The sequence below is a fragment of the Apus apus genome, chromosome 23, assembly GCF_020740795.1.
Source record: "Apus apus isolate bApuApu2 chromosome 23, bApuApu2.pri.cur, whole genome shotgun sequence".
Taxonomy (NCBI): domain Eukaryota; kingdom Metazoa; phylum Chordata; class Aves; order Apodiformes; family Apodidae; genus Apus; species Apus apus.
The window spans coordinates 2,623,884-2,643,014 of record NC_067304.1 but is presented as its reverse complement, the minus strand read 5'-3'; the positions used below and the strand labels follow the sequence as shown (position 1 = coordinate 2,643,014).

General features: G+C 58.0%; 2 protein-coding genes across 2 annotated transcripts in view; one reads left to right on the top strand and one right to left on the bottom strand.

Moving 5' to 3' along the window:
* Window positions 1-11,485, top strand: part of SCUBE3 (signal peptide, CUB domain and EGF like domain containing 3) — a 33,631-nt gene extending 22,146 nt beyond the window's left edge. The window contains exons 7-22 of the mRNA XM_051639171.1: window positions 1,956-2,072; window positions 3,621-3,743; window positions 4,722-4,838; window positions 5,906-6,028; window positions 6,611-6,727; window positions 7,035-7,127; window positions 7,212-7,328; window positions 7,409-7,570; window positions 8,024-8,227; window positions 8,323-8,484; window positions 9,044-9,211; window positions 9,316-9,477; window positions 9,737-9,934; window positions 10,385-10,537; window positions 10,921-11,000; window positions 11,162-11,485. Coding sequence (XP_051495131.1) covers window positions 1,956-2,072; window positions 3,621-3,743; window positions 4,722-4,838; window positions 5,906-6,028; window positions 6,611-6,727; window positions 7,035-7,127; window positions 7,212-7,328; window positions 7,409-7,570; window positions 8,024-8,227; window positions 8,323-8,484; window positions 9,044-9,211; window positions 9,316-9,477; window positions 9,737-9,934; window positions 10,385-10,537; window positions 10,921-11,000; window positions 11,162-11,311 — 2,246 coding nt within the window. The 3' untranslated portion in view covers window positions 11,312-11,485. The remainder of the gene's footprint in view (window positions 1-1,955; window positions 2,073-3,620; window positions 3,744-4,721; window positions 4,839-5,905; window positions 6,029-6,610; window positions 6,728-7,034; window positions 7,128-7,211; window positions 7,329-7,408; window positions 7,571-8,023; window positions 8,228-8,322; window positions 8,485-9,043; window positions 9,212-9,315; window positions 9,478-9,736; window positions 9,935-10,384; window positions 10,538-10,920; window positions 11,001-11,161) is intronic.
* Window positions 11,486-15,435: 3,950 nt separating this feature from the next.
* RPL10A (ribosomal protein L10a) lies at window positions 15,436-18,778 on the bottom strand. Its single transcript, XM_051639296.1, has 6 exons — window positions 18,691-18,778; window positions 18,389-18,463; window positions 18,211-18,291; window positions 17,757-17,905; window positions 16,782-16,954; window positions 15,436-15,640 (listed from the first exon to the last, which is right to left on the bottom strand). The coding sequence occupies exons 1-6, from the start codon at window positions 18,693-18,695 to the stop codon at window positions 15,470-15,472; spliced, it is 654 nt and encodes a 217-aa protein (XP_051495256.1). The 5' UTR covers window positions 18,696-18,778; the 3' UTR covers window positions 15,436-15,469.
* Between the last annotated feature and the right edge of the window lie 353 nt (window positions 18,779-19,131).

Sequence of the window (19,131 nt, the reverse complement as noted above, 5' to 3'; positions counted from 1 at the left end):
GCTCTGGATGAAGCTCCACCATCCTCCACTATCCTCCCCCGTGCAGCCGCTTCTCCAACTCCTCGAGCGCCCATGCTGAGCCCATCGTCTCATCTCATCAGTGACCCTGTTAAATCAATCCTCCCTGGGCTGCTTCTGCATCAGCTACTGGAACAAAGACTGGCCTTAAATAATTCATCGGGCTTCCAGAAAGTTTCCCTTCCCTTCAGCACAGTGTCACCCACACCGGGCTCTTCGACCCCGGCACCGCAGGGTGGGGGACGGTCCCGGCGCGAGGACCTGGCTGGAGGCAGAATATCTACAGAAATCCCTCCCTTGCCGTTAGGTTTTGTAATTGTGCCGGCTATTAATTTCATAAAATGGTCCCTTTTGTTCTCTTATTATGGGACATCATAAAAATAGCAGCGGCAAGACGAGCACAGAGCGATCCCAGCTCCCTCGCCCTGCGGCAAATGGTTGGATGGTTCAGTCATTCCCACCCCATGCGGCTCTCGCAAAGAGCGGGAGAACCTGGGATTTGCTCTTTCCAAGGAATTTCTTCAAGGCATTCTCATCTTGGGTTCCTTGAAGCCCAAATGCCTCATTTATCCAAGCAACCAGCCTTCTGAAAGGAATATTTTATTATCCTTTGTGAACAACTTAATGCACTTCAAGCCATTGTTCTGGTGGTTAGGACAGAAATTGAGGATTGATCTCACAGGGAAGCTGTCAAGCTGAAAATGCTTCATTTAAATTAGTGTCCCTTCTAGTCCTACCAACAACAGCTGACTTTGATAATACTGAAATAATTAGCCTTTTTTTTTTTTCTTTTTAAATTGGATTTTTTTTCCACTGATGCTGGTGCCTCTGTGTGTGTGTGTGTGTTCTAATTATACGAAGCGTCTCCCAAATTAGTCCGTGACACTGGACTGGCTGGTGTGCCCAAGGGGTGGGTGAGATAGGGACTGGCTGTGCAGGGTCACTGGTGGCTTTGTGGCTTGGTGGTGGTGGCAAGCCAGGGGGCTGGGACTCCCCTCGCTGTCCCACTGGGGCTGTGCACCTGCATCCCTGGGGAGTGACATCCCTGGGGAACCACATCCCTGGCACCCCTGGCAAGACCCAGCTCTGGCTGCGCTTTGCACAGCAAAGACTGTGACTTGGTCACTTGGAACTTCAGTTCCTCATGGTTGGAGCTGCCAAAGCTGGACTCCACCAGAGCCTGGTTTGGGGGTACACAGCCCCGGTGCCAGCCTGGGGGCTGAGCCTGGTAGGATTAATCCCATGGAGCTGCTTTTCCCTCTAGTCAGCTGAAAAGCCGACGTGCTTTGGGGATGAAGAGCCTCCGTGGAGCCACCTCCGCTTTTCCCAGTGGCTCTTTCGCAAGAGGCAGCGGCTCTGCCTGCACGTCCCTGCCTGTGGCCCTGACCCCATTCTCCCCGGGGTGGCCAAGTGCCTCTCTGCTCCCTGCCTGCAATGAATCATGCATCCTCTAACGAGGGGGACAGGGCTGTCCCCACTGCCTCCTCTGCCCTAAACGTAGCTAGCCGGTGGATGAGAGCAGGTTGTTGGAAGGTGGGAGGGCTGCGAACCGGGAAATGTGCTTTTTTCCTGCCTTAGCACTGGGGTGAATCACCCGTGCCCTTGATTCACCTCTGAAATCCCTGGGGAGCAGCACCCAGGTGTGTGGCAGGGTGATGGGAAAGGCAAGTGCTGGATTGTCTGTTAATGCCTTATCCCCTCCACCCTCCTGCTCCGTATCTGGGGTGTGTGTTTATCTGGGGGCTCCGTGACCTCGTTAGGGCTGCATGAAAAGCCCAAGGGGTTCTGGTGGGCTCTGAAGGGGGAGCTTTGCTGCCTCTCCCAGCCTGCAGCGTGGGGACATCTGGGTGGCATGAGGACATCTGGGTGGTGTGACACCCCCCAGCCTTTTAAACACTGTTCTCTCACCTCAGCCCCTCTATCCTCTCTCTGTGCAGAGACGTGTGCTGTGAACAACGGGGGCTGTGACAGCAAGTGTCATGATGCAGCCACGGGCGTGCACTGCAGCTGCCCCATGGGCTTCATGCTCCAGCCCGACAGGAAGACCTGCAAAGGTAGGTGGGTGCCAGTGGGGCTGGGGTGTTCCCTGCTCATCCCTGAGTGACTCAGACCCTCCCGTGTGTCCTCAGTGCCCTTGGAAAAGGGATCATCCCTGGGTGTGGGAACTCAGCTGCCTTGCTGAAGGCACCATGGTTAGCCCCACTCCCCCAGAAAGCCCGAGGGGAGGAGGGAAGGGGGGTCAGGTCAAGTCGGAGGTGAAGGCATGGCAGCTGTGGGGATGGGGGGTCCCTTCCCACCTTGCTCCACCCCACTGCCTCAGTTTCCCCCTGGGTAGAGGCTGGATGTGTTGGAATTCCACACCCACTGTGAGAATCTGGGATGCACGAGTCCCTCTTCGGTTCACCATCTGAGCCCCATGTCCAGTTGGGAGGGAACGCCACAGGATGCCATGTGCCCCTGCATGTCCCCATCCACCTGCCTCTGCAAGGGAGATCAATCCCAAGTGGCCACCCCAGCTCCCAAACCTGCTCCCCCAGGCAGGGGGACACGGTGACCCCGGGGCTGCTGGTGCCTGCGTTTTGTCTTTCGGCAGCTCCAGGAACTTGACCCCAGTTGAAAGGAAAACCCATCCCATTGCCAGCTGCCTTCCTACCTGCTGGCTGCTTCCAGAACCCTCCTGCTCCCTGTTATTTTATCAGAGCATCCCCCTTCCCTGCCTCTCCAATGCTGCAGTTTCCAGGAACGTGCAATAACCTGGAGCCACATCCCCTGTGTCTGGGGTTTTATGATGGCTGGGGGCTGGGTTACAGTGTGCTCCCTTGCAGTCTTAAAAAGAAAACCCCAACCCCACAGAGGCAGAAGCTGCTGCCTCACCAGTGGTGGCTGGGGCTGGAGGGACAGGGAAGGCATCTTCCTAGTCTCCTTCCATTTTACAGGTCATTTTCTAGCAGTAAATTCTGTGTTTAGTAGAAAAAGGAAAAAACTAAACCGAACAACAAAACAGAACGGGGAAAAAAGCCCCACGTCCCAGCCTCTTCCCAGGTTGTTGGGGCTCTTTGCAGTTTGTGCATTGTCATTTTTAGTTTTGTTCGTGGCAGGATCAAGATGGCAAGCAGAGAGGGAAGGGTTGAAGAGCATGGATTTTGTTGAGTGGTACTTTTTGAGGGAGGTGCTTTCCCCTCCTGGCTTGGTCTTTCTTCCTGCTGCTCCTCGTCTCCAGAAGCAGCCCCCAACACAAACCTGTGACCCTGCAGACTCTGCCCTGGTGCTTTCCCCCAGCTGTGAGGCTCTTTTGGAACCCTTGGCCCCTGGCTTTGCTCCAGGGGATCCTGAGACCTGCAGAAATTGAATGTTTTGCTCATCTTCCAAGGGGAGCCAGGCTCAGGAGCTCTGCCCTTCCCCAGTGTCCCCAGTGTCATGTGTTGGCTCCCCAAATGCACCCAGATAAAACCAGCAGCCACATTCTCCTGGAGACCATCACAGCCCAAACATTTTCCTTCATTTGCTGGCTCCCAGTGGGGACAGGGTCCGGAGGGGAAGACCCCTCTCTCCCAGCCAAGCATCCCAGCAGGAGTGTGACTCGTGTCCTCTGTCCCCACCAGACATCGACGAGTGCCGGCTCAACAACGGTGGCTGCGACCACATCTGCAGGAACACAGTGGGCAGCTTCGAGTGCAGCTGCAAGAAGGGCTACAAGCTGCTCATCAACGAGAGGAACTGCCAAGGTAAGGGGCAGCAGGACCCCCACCCCCCTGCCCTGCCTGGGGACACCCCCTCTCCTGCCCTCCAGCACTGCTCAGCCCTCCCACGACGGCTTGAGGAGTGCTGGCCCGGTTCCTCATTCCTCTTTGCTCTCCTCTGGACCATCTACATCCTCTGGGGGATTAGTGGTGGATTTGGGTTCTGGTCTGGAGCTTAGTGCTTTGATCTGCAGAGCTGGGCTGCTGTCCCAGCCCTGCTCCCAAGCTGGGGATTTCTGGACTCTTCTCATGACAGAGTCAAAGCCAGCAGTTAGGCAGATCCCTGGTGAAATCCTCCAGCCTTCCTCAGGGCTGGGATGGCTGTCATGATGTCCCCTGCAGCCCTGTGAGTTGGGACACAGCTCTGCCCAGGCACAGGCAACATCCCTGCCAGCAGCCCTGGGGCTGTTGCCCCTGCTCCAGAGCACCCGTGTCAGGGGATCCCAGCAGCCCCTGTGTGTCCCAGGAGGGCACCCTGAGCTCAGCACCCTCTGGTGACCACTTTAATCTCCATCCAGTGCCATCTGTGCCCTTGGGAATTTGCTCCTGAAGCCACCCCATGCCAAGGACATGGTGCTGGCTCTGCTTGGCACGTTTGAGGTGCAGAGGGGCTGGAGGAGCTCAGGGATGGGGGAATGCTGATCCAGTGGGCTGCTCCTCCCAAGCAGCAGCAACTAGAGTGGGCAGGGTGGGAGAACAGGATTTTGGAGCATCCCTGTGCTGGTTCCCCAGAGCATCCTGGTGTGGGATCCCCAGAGCATTTTGGTGTTGGATCTCCAGAGCAATCCAGTGCTGGATCCCAGAGCATCCCAGTGCAGGGTCCCCACAGCATCCCAGTGCTAGATCCCTGGTGCAACCCAGTGCAGCCCCCAGGTTGCTGAAGCAGGTGGAGCAGGAAGGGGACAGCCTTGGTGTCCCCCCTGCCGTGCCAGCCCTCACCTCTCCCCTTTCCCTTTCCCTCAGACATTGACGAGTGCTCCTTCGACCGGACCTGCGACCACCTCTGCATCAACACCCCTGGCAGCTTCCAGTGCCTCTGCAACAAGGGCTACACACTGTACGGGCTCACCCACTGCGGAGGTAGGGCCAGGGGGACACTGGCAAGAAGGTCCCATCACCTCCACCAGGTTCTGCTCCCAGGGAGTCACACAGAGTACCCAGAGATGGGGCAGCCCCCGTGGCACGGTGGCTGCAGGACCCCTGGGGACACCACTCAGTCCAAGGGCTCACAGGGAAGGTTGTTTCCCTGTGTATCCTGAGCCTGAGCTGGGGCCAGGCAGGGAGGGGGCTGCAGCCAGACACTGGTGTCTGCAACATCAAACGGGGCGACAGGAACAGTTTGCGACTTGTCTAGAGTGGGAGAGAGGGAGAAATCCCCGGCGTTTTTGGCAGGGAGCTGGGATGGGGTGGGAAGGGGAACATCAAAAGGGTTTGATTTAAGTTCCAGCAGGCAGATAGCTCCCAAGGGCAGGGGCGTGTGGCGCCCTGGAAGTGGGGAGGCAGAGGAAGCACACTTTGGGGGGGGTGCTGGAGCACGTTGTGGCAGCGGTGGTGTCGGCCTGGGGAGGTGGTGGCATGAGACCAGGTGCTCCAGCACTGCCTGGCCAGGAAGGGGGATGACCCTCCTCATGCTCTCAAAACATGCAGCTGGCATGAGCCAGCATGGCCCCGGGATGCTCTTGTTGTGACCCTGCAATGGAAGGGTCACTGGCTCCCATGGATGCTCCTGAGAAGGAGGAGTGGGGCAGGAAGGGCTGTCTGGGGTCAGCTCCATCCCTGCCTGCTCCCCACCTCTGCCTCTGCTTCATGCCAGGGTTGGCCCCCGTTTCAGGCCAAGGTTCCCCACCATGGGGAGAGGGGCCAGGGCTGCTGAGCAGCTGCCTTTTGAATTCAGCTGCTAAGTGCTTCCATGTCTGCTCTGGCTGCTGCTCCCCGCAGCTCCCCAGCCCACCGGGGGGCTCAGCCTGGGTGGGCTGCACCCCTCACCACCCAGCCCTGGGGGCACCGGGGCTCAGGGTTTCCCTCATCCCCGTGGGGTTGGCGTGGTCCGAAATCCCATCCCTGAAATGATGCAGCTGCTCAGTGTCAGAGCCAGGGGGGATCCCACTCAGCCCCCTCACTCACCTCCTCTCCTTCCTCCCTTGCAGACATTGATGAATGCAGCATCAACCGGGGGGGCTGCAAATTTGGCTGCATCAACACGCCTGGCAGCTACCAGTGTACCTGTCCCACCGGCTGCAAGCTGCACTGGAACAAAAAGGACTGTACTGGTAGGTTGGGGCAGGACCCATCACAGCTGGGGACACTCCAGCATAGCCTGGACATCTCCCAGCCAGAGTGATCTGATGCCGTGTGGCCCCTCCATCACCTGGGATTCAGGCCAGGGTGGGGGGAGCACAGGGGGTTTTGGGGTATCCCAGCACAGGGCTGCTCTGGGCAGGGCAGCCTTTGGCTGTGGCCCTGTGTCCATCTCCCATGGGTCTGGTTGGGAAGGGCCATGAGGTGTTGCCCTGCTCCCTCTACCCTTGGTCATCTAGTTGCTTTTTTGTGCTAGGGGCTGGCCAGGAGCTTTTGCACCCACGAGTGTCCCTATGGGAGCTGTTTTCATAGCCCTGGTACCCACCGGCCCCCCAAAAAATGTTGAAGTGCCATCAAACACATCTCACATCTCCAAAGAGGAGCTGGGGGGGGTGGGATGCTTGTCCAGGGTCCCTGTGCTGCACTCCAGCATCCTCTCCTCCCTGGTGAATCTCCTGTGACCTGGGAGGGGACAGGGGTCCCTTGAAGGTCCCTAGGCTGTGCCAGCCACGGGTGTCCCTGCTTGTCATCACCAGCTGGCGCGTGTCCCTCAGAGCTGGTGAAATGCCTGCCAGGTTCAGCGCCACCACGAGCCACCCTCACTTGCAACAAGACGGGCAAGAAGGACAGCTGTGCCCTCACCTGTGCCTCCAAGGCCCGCTTTCTGCCAGGTACCAGCACCAGTGCCACCACCAGCACAGGCAAGGGGGTCCCCATCTCCCTGCATGGCCCAAACTGGGGGAGGGAAGGGGCAGTTGCACGGCCAGGGTGCAGAGCACCCAGTAGTGTTCAGAGGGAGGGAGGGGGTTCCTTGTCGGGGACTCATTTTGGGTGTAGATCTGTGGGACAGGTCCCTGGTGCAGGACCCCCATGATGGGGAGCTGGGCGTCCTCCCCCCACAGCACAGCCCCTGCAGAGCATCCCAGGTCCTGGGCAGCTGTTCCAGCAGCCTCCAACTCTTGCTCCTCCTCCCCACAGAATCTGACAGCAGCTACACTGTGAGCTGTGGGACCCCCGTCCTGCGGCAGGGTGGCCAGCAAAGACCCACCAACAGCAGCCAGCAGTGCCTCGGTAAGGGGCTCCTGGGGTGCCCAGGGCCACCACCAGCCAGGCTGCCCCTCCCCGGGGTTGCTGAGCACCTGCCTTTTCCTTTAGAGACTGTTGCTGCGCCAATCAAGCAAAAAGCCTCCTTCAAGATCAAGGATGCCAAATGCCACCTGCACCCGCGGGCCAAGGGCAAGCAGGATGAGGCTGGGAAGGTCGGGGTGCAAGGTGAGGTGTGATGGCAGTGGGGTGGTCAGGTGCCTGTCCCCCTGGGGAGGACGGGGTCTGATCTGTTTCCCCACACGCAGGTGGTTCGGCACCTTGCTCCGACTGCCAGGTCACCTTTGTCAACCTCAAGTGTGACTCATCCAAGAAGGGGAAGGGCCGCCGGGCTCGCAACTCCTCCAACAAGGAGGTGACGCGCATCACGCTGGAGTTCGAGGCAGAGATCAAGCCAGAGGAGACCACAGGTGGGCACGGTGCTGGCTTGGCCTGTCTCAGGTGCAGGCAGGGCTGGTGGGACCGGGGAGGTGATGGTGGGACCGGGTAGGTGATGGTGGGAGCAGGGGGGCAGTGGTGGGAGCAAAGGGACAGTGGTGGGACCAGAGGGCCAGTGGTGGGACCAGGGGATGGTGGTGGGAGCAAAGGGACTGTAGTGGGACCAGAGAGCTGGTGGTGGGACCAGAGAGCTGGTGGTGGGACCAGAGAGATGGTGGTGGGACCAGAGAGATGGTGGGCCCAGGGGGAGGGTGGTGGGCCCAGTGCATCAGTGCCATCCCCATGCAGCAAGGAGAGCTGAACCAATCCTCATCCCGCAGCGGATTGGGATGCGCTGGGCAGCGCTTCTGACCGAGCATTTGGGAGATGGTTTTAACCCTGCTGGGTTTCCCCTCTCCACCCCTCCCACCTCACTGCTCCCCCAGCCAGCTGCAACCTGCACTGCCTGCGCCAGCGCGTGGAGAAGAAGCTGAAGTCGGCCATCAAAGCCCTGAAGAAATCCATCAACCAGGAGCGGTTCCTGCTGCGCTTCGCGGGGATGGAGTACGAGGTGGCCAGGAAGCTGAGCGTGGGGCCGGAGCGGCAGGAGAGCTGCGGGCCGGGCCAGCAGCGCCTGGCTGGCAAGTGTGGTAAGGAGCATCGTGGGGTGGGGGACCAGCTGTGTCCCCCCACCGGGGGTGGCAGCCACCCCACCACGTCGCTGACATCCCCCCCCGGCTCTCAGTCAGCTGCTCGCAGGGAACGTATTACAACGGCCAGACGGAGCAGTGTGTCCCCTGCCCCCCCGGCACCTACCAGGAGAAGGAAGGACAGCTCTCCTGTGACCTGTGTCCCCGTGGTGATGCCTTTGGACCTGTGGGAGCCACCAACATCAGCAGCTGCACAGGTAGAGGGGGCAGGGAGTGTCCCCAGCATCCATGGAAGTTGCTGTTTGGGGCATTTAGAGAGAATCACGGGAAGGGCAGAGCTTGCTCTGGGTTTCTTGGTGCTGCCAAGGTGGGGGGAGCAAGGAGCTGGGCATGGGGCAGGAAATGGACACTCAGGAGATGTCCAGGGTGGCAACCTCAGCCATCAGCTGTCAGTCCCACCCAGAAGAGGGGAAAAGCCCTCAGTGTCCCTGCAGAAGTTGGTATTTTGGCCATTCATCACCTAGATGGGACCCTGGGAAGGGCAGGAATTGCTCCGGATGATCCAGCATCTGGATTGATGCTGCCAAGGCTGTGGAGGGAGAGGAGCCAGGCGTGGGGTGGAAGAGGGACACCTAGGGGGTTGTCCAAGGCTCCAGTAGCAGAAGTTGCTATTTTGGGGATTTATCATTTAGAGGGGAAGGGTTTGCTCTGGATTTCTTGGTGCTGCCAAGGCTGGAGGGGTAGGAGGTGGGCACAGGGCACAGGAGAACCCTGGGGGTGGGGGATGCTAGGACTGACTGATCCCTGTGCCCACAGGTCAGTGTCCCCCAGGCCAGCACTCAGCTGATGGCTTCAAGCCCTGCCAGCCGTGTCCCCGTGGGTCCTACCAGCCCGAGGTGGGGCGGGCGCTCTGCTTCCCGTGCGGCGGGGGCCTGACCACCCGCCACGAGGGAGCCCTCTCCTTCCAGGACTGCGACACCAAAGGTGGGAACAGGTCCCCGGGGAGTGGGGCACCCAGGGTAGGGGGGTTGGGGGCCGTGCTGGTGGCTGACACAGCCCCTCTCTGTTCTCTGACCCCCCCCCCCCAGTTCAGTGCTCCCCCGGGCATTACTACAACACCAGCGTCCACCGCTGCATCCGCTGCGCCGTGGGCACCTACCAGCCCGACTTCAGGCAGAATTATTGCATCTCCTGTCCTGGCAACACCACCACTGACTTTGATGGCTCCACCTCCGTGTCCCAGTGCAAAAGTAGGCAAGCTGGGATGGGGCTGGGGGAGGGAACAGGCATGGCATGAACTGGGTTCCTCTCTCAAAATTCATTTTAAACTCCTTTAAAATCAAGCTGTGGGGTCATTTCTGTGCTTTATGCACGCAGGGAAGCACAGGGGGGGATGCCTGGAGTGGTGCCAGTGGAGCACTCCCCCCCCACCCTTGCCCAGTAAAGCCCATCCCACCCCAGTACCCACACCAGTGGTTCCCAGTTGAACCAGCTCTCCTTGCCTTGCAGACCGGCAGTGCGGGGGGGAGCTGGGCGAGTACACGGGCTACATCGAGTCCCCCAACTACCCGGGGAATTACCCTGCCAACGTGGAGTGCACCTGGAACATCAACCCGCCGCCCAAGCGCAAGATCCTGATCGTGGTGCCCGAGATCTTCCTCCCCTCCGAGGACGAGTGCGGAGACGTCTTGGTCATGCGGAAAAACTGTAGGTAACCGAGCGCGCCGCGGGGCTCCCCGGAGGAGCTGGGGGAGGAAGGAGGTTGGGGCTTGGTGGAGCTGCCTGGTGCAAAGGGAGAAAGCCAAGGAGGCAGGAAGGGAGGTTTTTTTGGGGAATGGGGTGAGCGGAGGGTCTGGCATTGCTGGCTCTGGCTGGATCGGGGGGATGTGCACGGGGGAAGCGTGGGCTGGGCTGCACACCCAGGTCTCAGCACTTTGGGGTTTTTTTTGGGGTAAAAAGCCCTGTTTGGAGCTTTCCAAAGCGAGGAAGGAAAACAACATCTCTGGTACCTAATGTGAGGGCAGGGAGGGGCTCAGCCTGGCTGAACACAGACAGTCCCCGTGCTGGTGCCCCCTTTGCCGTGAGGGTTTCAGCACAGTGAAGCTGGGGGCAGCTGCTCTGAGGGGCACCCAGCATCACCCAGCCCCTGCCCCACAGCCTCCCCGTCCTCCATCACCACCTACGAGACGTGCCAGACCTACGAGAGGCCCATCGCCTTCACCGCCCGCTCTCGGAAACTCTGGATCAACTTCAAAACCAGCGAAGCCAACAGTGCCCGGGGCTTCCAGATCCCCTATGTCACCTACGATGGTGAGCACAGGGGGCAGGGGGACACCACCAGTGCCCCCCAGCCCAGTTTGGTACCTGGGTTACCTCCAGTTCACACCTCCCATGTATTTGGGGGGAGCAGACTCCAGGATGGGAACAAGTTCTTTCCAATGAGGGTGGTGAAGCATTGGCACAGGTTGCCCAGAGAGGTGGTGGAGGCCCCATCCCTGGAGACGTTCAAGGTCAGGCTTGACCAGGCTCTGAGCAACCTGATCTACTTAAAATGATCCCTGGGCACTGCAGGGGGGGCTGGACTAGATGACCTTTAAAGGTCCCTTCCAACCCCACACATTCTGTGGGAACCAGAGGTGTGGGGACAAGTGTCAGCTCATGCCCTGACCATGTTTTCTGGCTGGGTGTTGCAGAGGACTATGAGCAGCTGGTGGAGGACATCGTGCGGGACGGCAGGCTCTACGCCTCCGAAAACCACCAGGAGATCCTCAAGGTGAGTGTGTCCCCACCGGGTCCTCACTGGCCAGGGCTCTGGGGAATGCTGGAGCATCCTTCCTTTGGCTGTGCCCCCCCTGCACTCACTGTGGTTTGGAGCTGCCATGGAGGTGCACAGGGTGGGATGGTGACCCTCCCTCTGGCTTGTCTTCCCCACAGGACAAGAAGCTCATCAAAGCTTTCTTCGACGTGCTGGCACATCCCCAGAACTACTTCAAGTACACGGAGAAACACAAGGAGATGCTGCCCCGCTCCTTCATCAAACTCCTCCGCTCCAAAGTCTCCAGCTTCCTCCGGCCTTACAAATAGCCCCCGCGCCCCCGGGCCGCCCCGCAGCCAAGGAAAACCTCTTCTCCCTTCTTTCTCCTTTTCAATTTTCTCCTTCCTCCGCTCGGCTCTGGCAGGACCACCACCTCCCACCCCACAGACGTGCCCCCCACGATTTCTCCTCCCGCAGAGCCGAGCCCCGACCGGGGCGGGGGGGCAGATGCTCTGGTCTCATCCAGCTGCCGGCGAAGCCGCTCCTCTTCCGATGCAGCTTCTTCATTTTAGGAAACTGAAGCTGTGGTCCTCTCACCAACCTCTGTCCTCCCTTTGGTTTCCTTCACCAGATCTATCCCTGTTCCCGGTGCCACTGGCAGCCTGGGACATCTTGGGGTGTGTGGGGGGATGATTTTCCTGGGCTGGCACCGGCCGCAGCCCCACCGAGCCCTTCCGCGGAGGACGGCAAGAAGGTTTAACACCGAGTTTATCCCAGTTCCTGGGTGTCAGCGTCGTTTTTGCAGAGCTGGAGAGCAAAGAGAAGTGTTTCCAAAAGCAAACTTGATGCGAAAGAAAATTGAAAGGAGAGCTGAGCAAAGCTCACCAGCCAACAGCAACCGTGGGGGCTCCGGTGCCCGTCCCGCCGGAGAACCGCGCTGGGAGGGAAGCGCAGCCAAGCCACGTTCCCGGAGAACAATGTCTGGCTGCACGGGAGAAAACAGGGAGCAAAGGAGAAGGACTTTTCAGCCGCGTTTGGTTTTGTTTTTTGGTTGTTTCCCCCACCCACCCCCCCCCCCAACCCCTGCCCTCCCCATCCCAGACACTCGTGCCAAGAAACCAGACTTTTCTTACAAGCTCTGCCAAAGAGTAACTCGGAAAAAGACAAAAAAAAAAAGCAAGCTTTGTGAAGAGCAGGAGTAAATGTTTGTGCACTAGGATATCCTCCTTTCTACCTTTTTCATATGTATTAAGTGCAATCATTTTGAGTCTTCTTTATATTATTTAGAGGGAAGTTTGGGTGTTGTTTTTTTTTGTTTGTTTGTTTGTTTTTCCTGTTGTGTTGTTGGTTTGGTTTTTTTTTCTACTAGAAGCGACGATATTTATACCTGCCTGAGAAAGGAGAATGTGCCATTTGTAACACAAAAGAAAAAAACCAAAACACCAACCACCCACCCGAAGCAAACCCAGCCCTGGGCTGCCACTGACTGGCAGGATGGTGTTTTCAGGCCTTGCAACCTTTTCTTGCTGCCTTTGTCCCCGATAAAGCCCCTGTTTTGGGGGGGAGATGGTGACTCTGCTGCTCGGCGCGTGACGGGTGAGTTGTCGCAGGGGGTTCGAGGCGTCTCGGTCTCTCCGTGGAGGAGCTGGAGGGAGTGGAGGAGGGGATGTGGTTTTGGGCTGATCCTCTGTGGTTTGAGGGTTGTTGAAGCTCGGTTGTGAGGGGGATGCAGAGCTCTGCCCTCACCTGTTTCCCTGCAGGGGCTCAGGGACCAGCAGAGACCTGGGGGAGAGCTGGGACAGGTTCTGAGGCAGGGTCCAGGGGACACGGTGGCAGGAGAGCCCCAAACTCTCTCCCCCAGGTCTGGAGGTCTGTGCCCTCCCCAGCTTTTGGTGCACTTTGTGCTTCCATGTCCCTTCAGGTGCTTTCAGCTGCGTGTCTCCCTGCATGCTTGTCCTGCTGGAATGCTGCAGGGAGCAGATCCTGGGGGGAACCCATCCTGCCCACCCCCCCCTCACCACCACCTGCCTCCCCCCAGCTTTGCCAGCAGGCACAGCTGGGGACAGTGGCTGGGTGGACATCACTGATGGGTTTGACCCCCTGGTATCTTCATGTGGCCAGACAGGACCCCTGGGGACAGGCAGCTGCTGCCACTGCTCATCCCTCTTCCTCCCTGTGGGAAACTGCCCATTCCAGCCCTGCCACCAGCTCTTGGCCTCACCTCCCTGCACCTTCCTCCCCATCTTCATTCTCTCAAAAGACCTGGAGCTGCCAGGACTGAATGTGGGTGACTTGCCTGAAGCTTTCCTCCTGCCAGGTCCCCTCCTGTCCCCCTCTTCTCTCTTGCTGTCCCCTCGACCACATGTGATGCAAGCCCTGCTCTTAATGAACCAATTATTTATTGCTCTGCATATCCCCCTGGCTCAGTCCATGCCGAGCCCCAGGGACAGCTGCTCATCCCTTTTCCCTCCTCATTCCCTGGCTGCTCCAGAGCTGCTTCTGGACTCCACAAGGGGTTGCAGGCTGGGTGAACACTGGCAAAGGGGGCTGAGGTTTGTCCCAAAGTTGGAAAAGTCTGTCCTGATGGATCCCAGCTGTGGATTCACCCCTCCTGCTGCCCAGTTCCCGGCCTGTTGGGAAGCTCCACATCTGTGGGCTGAGCTGTTTGTCACTTGGTTGGTGTCTGGCAGCAGCTGCTTTGATGCACAAAAGCTGTTGTAGGGGTTGGGGGGTTGTTTTTTTGTTGGTTATTTTTTATCGCTGCAGGGCAGTGGCAGCAGTGCCCGTTGAAAGGGTCTTTTCATATTTAGAAGACAAAAAAAAAGGACAAAACCAACCAAAAAGCAAGAGAGCAGAACACCCCGGGAATGACTAACCCTGCTGGGATGCAGCTGCTGGTGCTCATGGAGGAGTTTGTTAATTCTTTGTGATTGATCAGGGCTCCTGCCACCCCAACCCTGCTGGAGCTCCTGGAGTCTTGGGGTGGTTCCTGGTTGTCACCATTGTCAGCACACAGGCCACCTGTGCTCCCCTAAACCTGGTTTGGAAGGGCAAGTTGGGCAGCACAGCCTCTTGTAGCAGCCAAACCCACCTGGTAACAACTTCTCCTTTCACCCAGGATCTCAGATAAACCCCCCCACAAAAAAAAAAAAGACCCACGGGGCCACCAGAACCAACCCCCCCCAACTGTGGGTTGGTCCCTCTTCACCCACCACCCAGAAAAGGTTTGAAAGGTTGAAAAGCTTCATCCTCAGCCACCTCAGATGCCTTGAATGTCTCAACACAGTGAATATAAATGATTGTTGGGGTGGAATATTTTTTTTTTTTGTGGGTTTTGTTATTATTATTTTTTCCTTCATTTTGGAATATTTATATCTGCCTTTTTTTGCAGCAGGCCAGGACTTGCCATCTCCAGCAAAAAAAAAACAAAAAACACAAACTATTAATGAGAAAGATGTAGTTCATGAAGTTATTTGCACTTGATTAAAAGAAAAAAAAAGAAAAAAAAAGTATCTGAACTTTGTAAAAAAAAAAAAAAAAGAAAAAAATGTTTGCATTTTTTGTATTGTCTTTTTTTAATTATTAAATGGAATTTCTTGGTGTTGTGTTGATCTTTCAGAAACTGGCTCTGATGCTTATTTTAAAGGTTTCTAACAGCAGGACCCAAAGCTATTTTCATTGTTCTGTTCCCTCGGATGCTCAGACCAGCTCTTTGCAAGGGTCTAAGGGGGGGTTTTTTCACCCCCCTCCCCTCCCCAGCAGCTTAAATCCTACATAAGCCATAAGCTCAGCCCCCATTACACAGTGTGTTTCTTTCTATACATTAATTAGATGCAAAATATCTCCTTTTTAGCCCAGAACAGGGTGTTGGGAAGGGAGGGAAGCAGAGGGGATGGAAACCACTTGGCCCCAAAGCCCCTTGCTGAGCAGCAGCTGCCACCCCACATTCCACTGGATTCTGGGGTAACTGGGGGCAGCTGGGAGACCCCATCAAGCCCTCACAAGCTGCTGCTGGGCAGGGCCCACCCACCCCCACCATTGGGTGTTGTGGGGGCAGCAGGAGCCTATAAATGCCACTGCCCTCCAGCCCACCTCCACAGAAGCTGCTGGGAGAGGAGTCCTACCCCTGGGAGGGCTTCAGCACAAGGTAAGGGTCCCTCTGCAGGGGACCTGGGGGAATTTGGGGCTACAGCACCTCTGCTGGGGGTTCTACCAACACCAAGCACCCTCAGCTGTGACCACCTCGGGCTTGCCTTGTTCTGGGCCTAAGTAGAGCTGGTTCCACCTCCCCACCCTGCTGCCTCAAAAATCTCCCAACAGTCTGATACTCCAACTCTCACCCCTCCCAGCTCAACGCAGGATCTGAGACCTTTCTCACTCCAAGGAACTGAGCAGCTCTTCAGCAAACCCTTCCCAACCAGCTCCTGAGGAACCCAACCAACCAGACAGGCTGTAGGTTGTCCTAAAAAGTGTTTATTGCTGCCCCCTTAGTAGAGGCGCTGGGGTTTGCCCATGGTGCTCTTGATGTAGAGGGCACGGACATTCTGCCAGTTCTTCTTCAGCAAGGACACCAGGAAGTTGATGGCCAGGTGGATATTGTAGACAAGTTCATCCTCTGTCATCTTCACATGACCAACAGCCACAGCCAGACAGAGCACCTGGGGGACACAGACACCAGAGTCACTCCTGCAGGTGGAGGTTTTAAGGGGAAGTGAAGCGTTACAGCCAAGCTACACTCATCAACTGATCCAGTTTCTGTCAGCTGGATGGAACTTCTCCAGTTCATCCCCAGGTGTTCCCACAGAGCTCATTGTACTTGGCTGGTGGAGACCATGAACTTGGCTGACAGCATCTAGATACCAGCTCTACCTACAGCTTGGGTAGGCTGAGCTGCTTCCGAGTGGCAAGGCTGACTTAGGCAAGGCCAGGCTCTGGTTTAGCCCTGCCCACGGGGCACTGCTGCTGTGTGCCCTGTGAACCCAGCACAATTTGCTCTGACCTTCCCTGCTAAGCCTGGTGCCAGCTTCACTTGGTGTTTGGCCACCAACCCTCTCCTCCCACACAGAAGATCCAGAGAGGCCAAGCCTGCCAGCCTGGCTGAGGAGCTTGCAAGTCCATGTTCCCCACAGGCTGAAGACAAAAGGATTTATGAACAAGCTGACAGGCCAAGTGTCAGGACATCATTAGCTCAGCTCCTTAAAATGCTGCAGCATTTGCAAACTGTCACATTTGCTGTGTCCTCCCAGTTGTGCCCCCAGGCCCAGAGCAGCTGGGGTCTAAGGATGCACCTCAGCAAGCAGAGCTGTTAATTGAGTGAATTACCCACCAGTCCCATTTAGACCAGTGACATGAGATCCCAGTGCCTGAGCAGGGTTATTTTGGTTTGAGACTCAAGCTCACTTTGACAGCAAAAGACCTGCAGAGCTGCCCTGCAATTCAGAGTCAAGTCCCAAACTTGCTCCTGCAGTGCACAGACCCCTGGGGACACGTCCCACCCTGCTTGTGTCACCCACTTACTTTAAGAAGGCTTAGCTATGACTGACTGCACTCAGGACTGGAACAGCAAGATCATCCCCTCATCATTTGCTCTCAAGATCTTTCAGGCACAGGCTCCTCCCCTCCAGCCAGCAGCTGAACACTCTGGGTAGTGTCTCCCTTTGGAGATTGTCACCAGCTGCTGCTTTAGAAGAGGCTCGAGGGACACCTACAGCCCAGCCTGGAGATGGCAGCCCTGGACAAGGGACTGTCACAGAGCAGCCTCAGGCACAGCTGCCTGGGAGGAAAAAAGCCCTGCTTTACCTTCTTCATCTGGAACTTGATGGTGGATTTGACCTCATCGACCTTGGCCACCAGGTTCTCGTTGTGAGTGAGGAGGGAAGGGAACTTTCCAGCTTTGTTCAGCCCTGGCCCCAGGATCCGAGGAATCTGCTTGATCAGGGACTCGGAGGCCAGGAAGGCATCGTACTTCTTGGCTGTGAGGAGGGAGCCACGGGGTCAGGATGGGATCTCAGCTCCCACCCTGAGCTTGAGGCCAACAGCTCAGCCAGAACTACCCTGCTTCTTTCCCCCACATGCTCTTCCACCTTCCCAAGAGTCCTGCTGAGCTGGATCTGGGCTGGTTTTACTAATATTATATCAGAAATTACTCCTGTCACAGCAGCCACACCCACCAGCACCCAGCTCTGCATCTAAACTGCACCCAGCTCATCTCCCTGAAGCATCTGTCCAGCCACAGGTGACAAACACAGAACTCCTTGAGCTTCTGGAGCTCCTGTCACAGCCTGTGCTCACAGGGATGGCTGGATCTGCTCACAGGGATGGCTGGATCACACCTCCTGGAGAGGCTCAGTCCTACATCATCTCCTGGTGGCACATGGTTCCATGGCTAATTATGGATGAAGCAGAAAGTTCTTCTTCTCTGCCCAAGCTATGGACTTTGATTTTGTAGGGGGGGGAAAAGGTTGATCTCTTCCCAAGTGAAAATCAGCCAATTTCACTCTGTTCATGGAAGTCCTGCAGGACTAAAGGAAACTTCTGGGAAAGTGAGGAACTCCAGCTAAGGGTAACACTTCCAGGGAGACAAGAACATTCCCCTGGAGAGCCACCAACCTCCCTCCTGCAGCTTCTAGTCATAGTTTCTAGACAGACCCCTGTACTTCAGGCTGACTCTGGTCAGTTCCCTATTCCCACATGGAAATCTGAGCAAAGAGGAAACCATCCCAGCCCTCCCAAACCAGCCAGAGTTCTCAGAGCCCAACTCACACCACCACTCACCCAGCTTCTTCACCAGCTTCTTGTTTTTGTTGAGCTTCTTCAGAGCTTCTATGTCCATGTGGGGGATGTCAACAGCTTTGGCCTCATCACAGTGCTGCTGGTCCCCCAGCAGACAGACTGAGAACTTGGGCCGGGGAGTGGACTTCAGCCTGGGGAGAGAAGATCTGCTTTACTATGGATCACCAGCGCCACAGGCACTTCCCTGGGAGCCATTATGGGATACCTTACCCCAGCGCCTGGGAATCTTCCTCCAGCTTCTAACCTGCCCTCTCCAGCAGGTCGGTGGGGAGAGCCCAGAGGCCTCCCACACCTCCCCTCTTGTTTTAAGACCCAGGGTGAAGGTCCGTCCAGCCAAACCCACCTAACCGGGGTGGTCTGAACTACCCGAGCGGTTCAGCCCCGCGTCCCCGGGGCCGCGGGCCGAAGGCTGGGCGGGAGCTACGAGATGCCGAACCTGACGGTGCCGGAGAAACGCTTGTCTTTCTGCGGGTCGTAGTTCTTCAGGCTGATCTGCAGCTCCACCGTCTCCACAAACCTGAAGGAAGGGGACAGCGGAGCAGGTGAGAGCCCGGCGGGAACGGGGGGAAGAGAGGGAGGGCCCGGCCAAGGCGCGGGGTTCTCGGGGCTCTTACTTGCGCTTCTTGATCTTGCTGCCCTGCAGCACCTCCTTCACCGCCTCGTACAGGGTGTCGCGGGAGACTTTGCTGCTGCGGGGGGGGAAGGCCAGGCGGGCTCAGGGCTGAGCGGGCTGGGCCTCCCGCAGGCCGCGGGCGGTGCAGACAAGGCCCCTAAACCCACCCTGGCCCGGCCGCGCACCCCCGTGGCCGCCCCCGCCATCCGCCCCCGCTGCCCGCACCCCCCAGCCGCCCCGATGGCCCCGCGGCCGCCGGCCGGGCGCGGATGGCGGCGGATGGCCCGGAGGGCCGGGACCCACCTCATGGCGGCGGCGGGACGGGACCGAGAGGGGGCGAGGCCGGGCCCGGCGCGCTATAAATAGGGGCGGGAATCTCGCGAGACTCGAGGGAAGGGGCGCCAGGCCGGACATGGCGGCGGCCACAGGAGGGCGCCATGTTGGGGGCGGCGGAGCGCGGCACCGGGGCCGCCATGTTGGGAGCGGCGGGGCCGGCCCGGCCGCCCCCGGCTCTGCTCGGCGGGCAGTTCCCCGCCCGAATCTCCTTCCCCGCGGGGCGGACGGCTGCCGTCCCGTTGCGTCCTGCTTCAGGCCAGCGGCTCCATCGCTTCGCATCCCAGGAGCCCACGCCTCCCCTTAGCAGCTGCCGGGAAGGAGACGGGACGCAGCGTGAGGAGCTCCCGGGGCACGGCGCCTCGGAGCCGGGACAGGTTTCGCCTCCCGGCCCTTCAGCACTGTAAAACG

Excerpts from the sequence above, each read along its gene's own strand:
- RPL10A (XM_051639296.1), bottom strand. Across the intron at positions 18,292-18,388 it reads AGCAAGATCAAGAAGCGCAA|GTTTGTGGAGACGGTGGAGC; the intron begins GTAAGAGCCCCG and ends CCCTTCCTTCAG. Across the intron at positions 16,955-17,756 it reads GAAGCTGGTGAAGAAGCTGG|CCAAGAAGTACGATGCCTTC; the intron begins GTGAGTGGTGGT and ends CCCTCCTCACAG.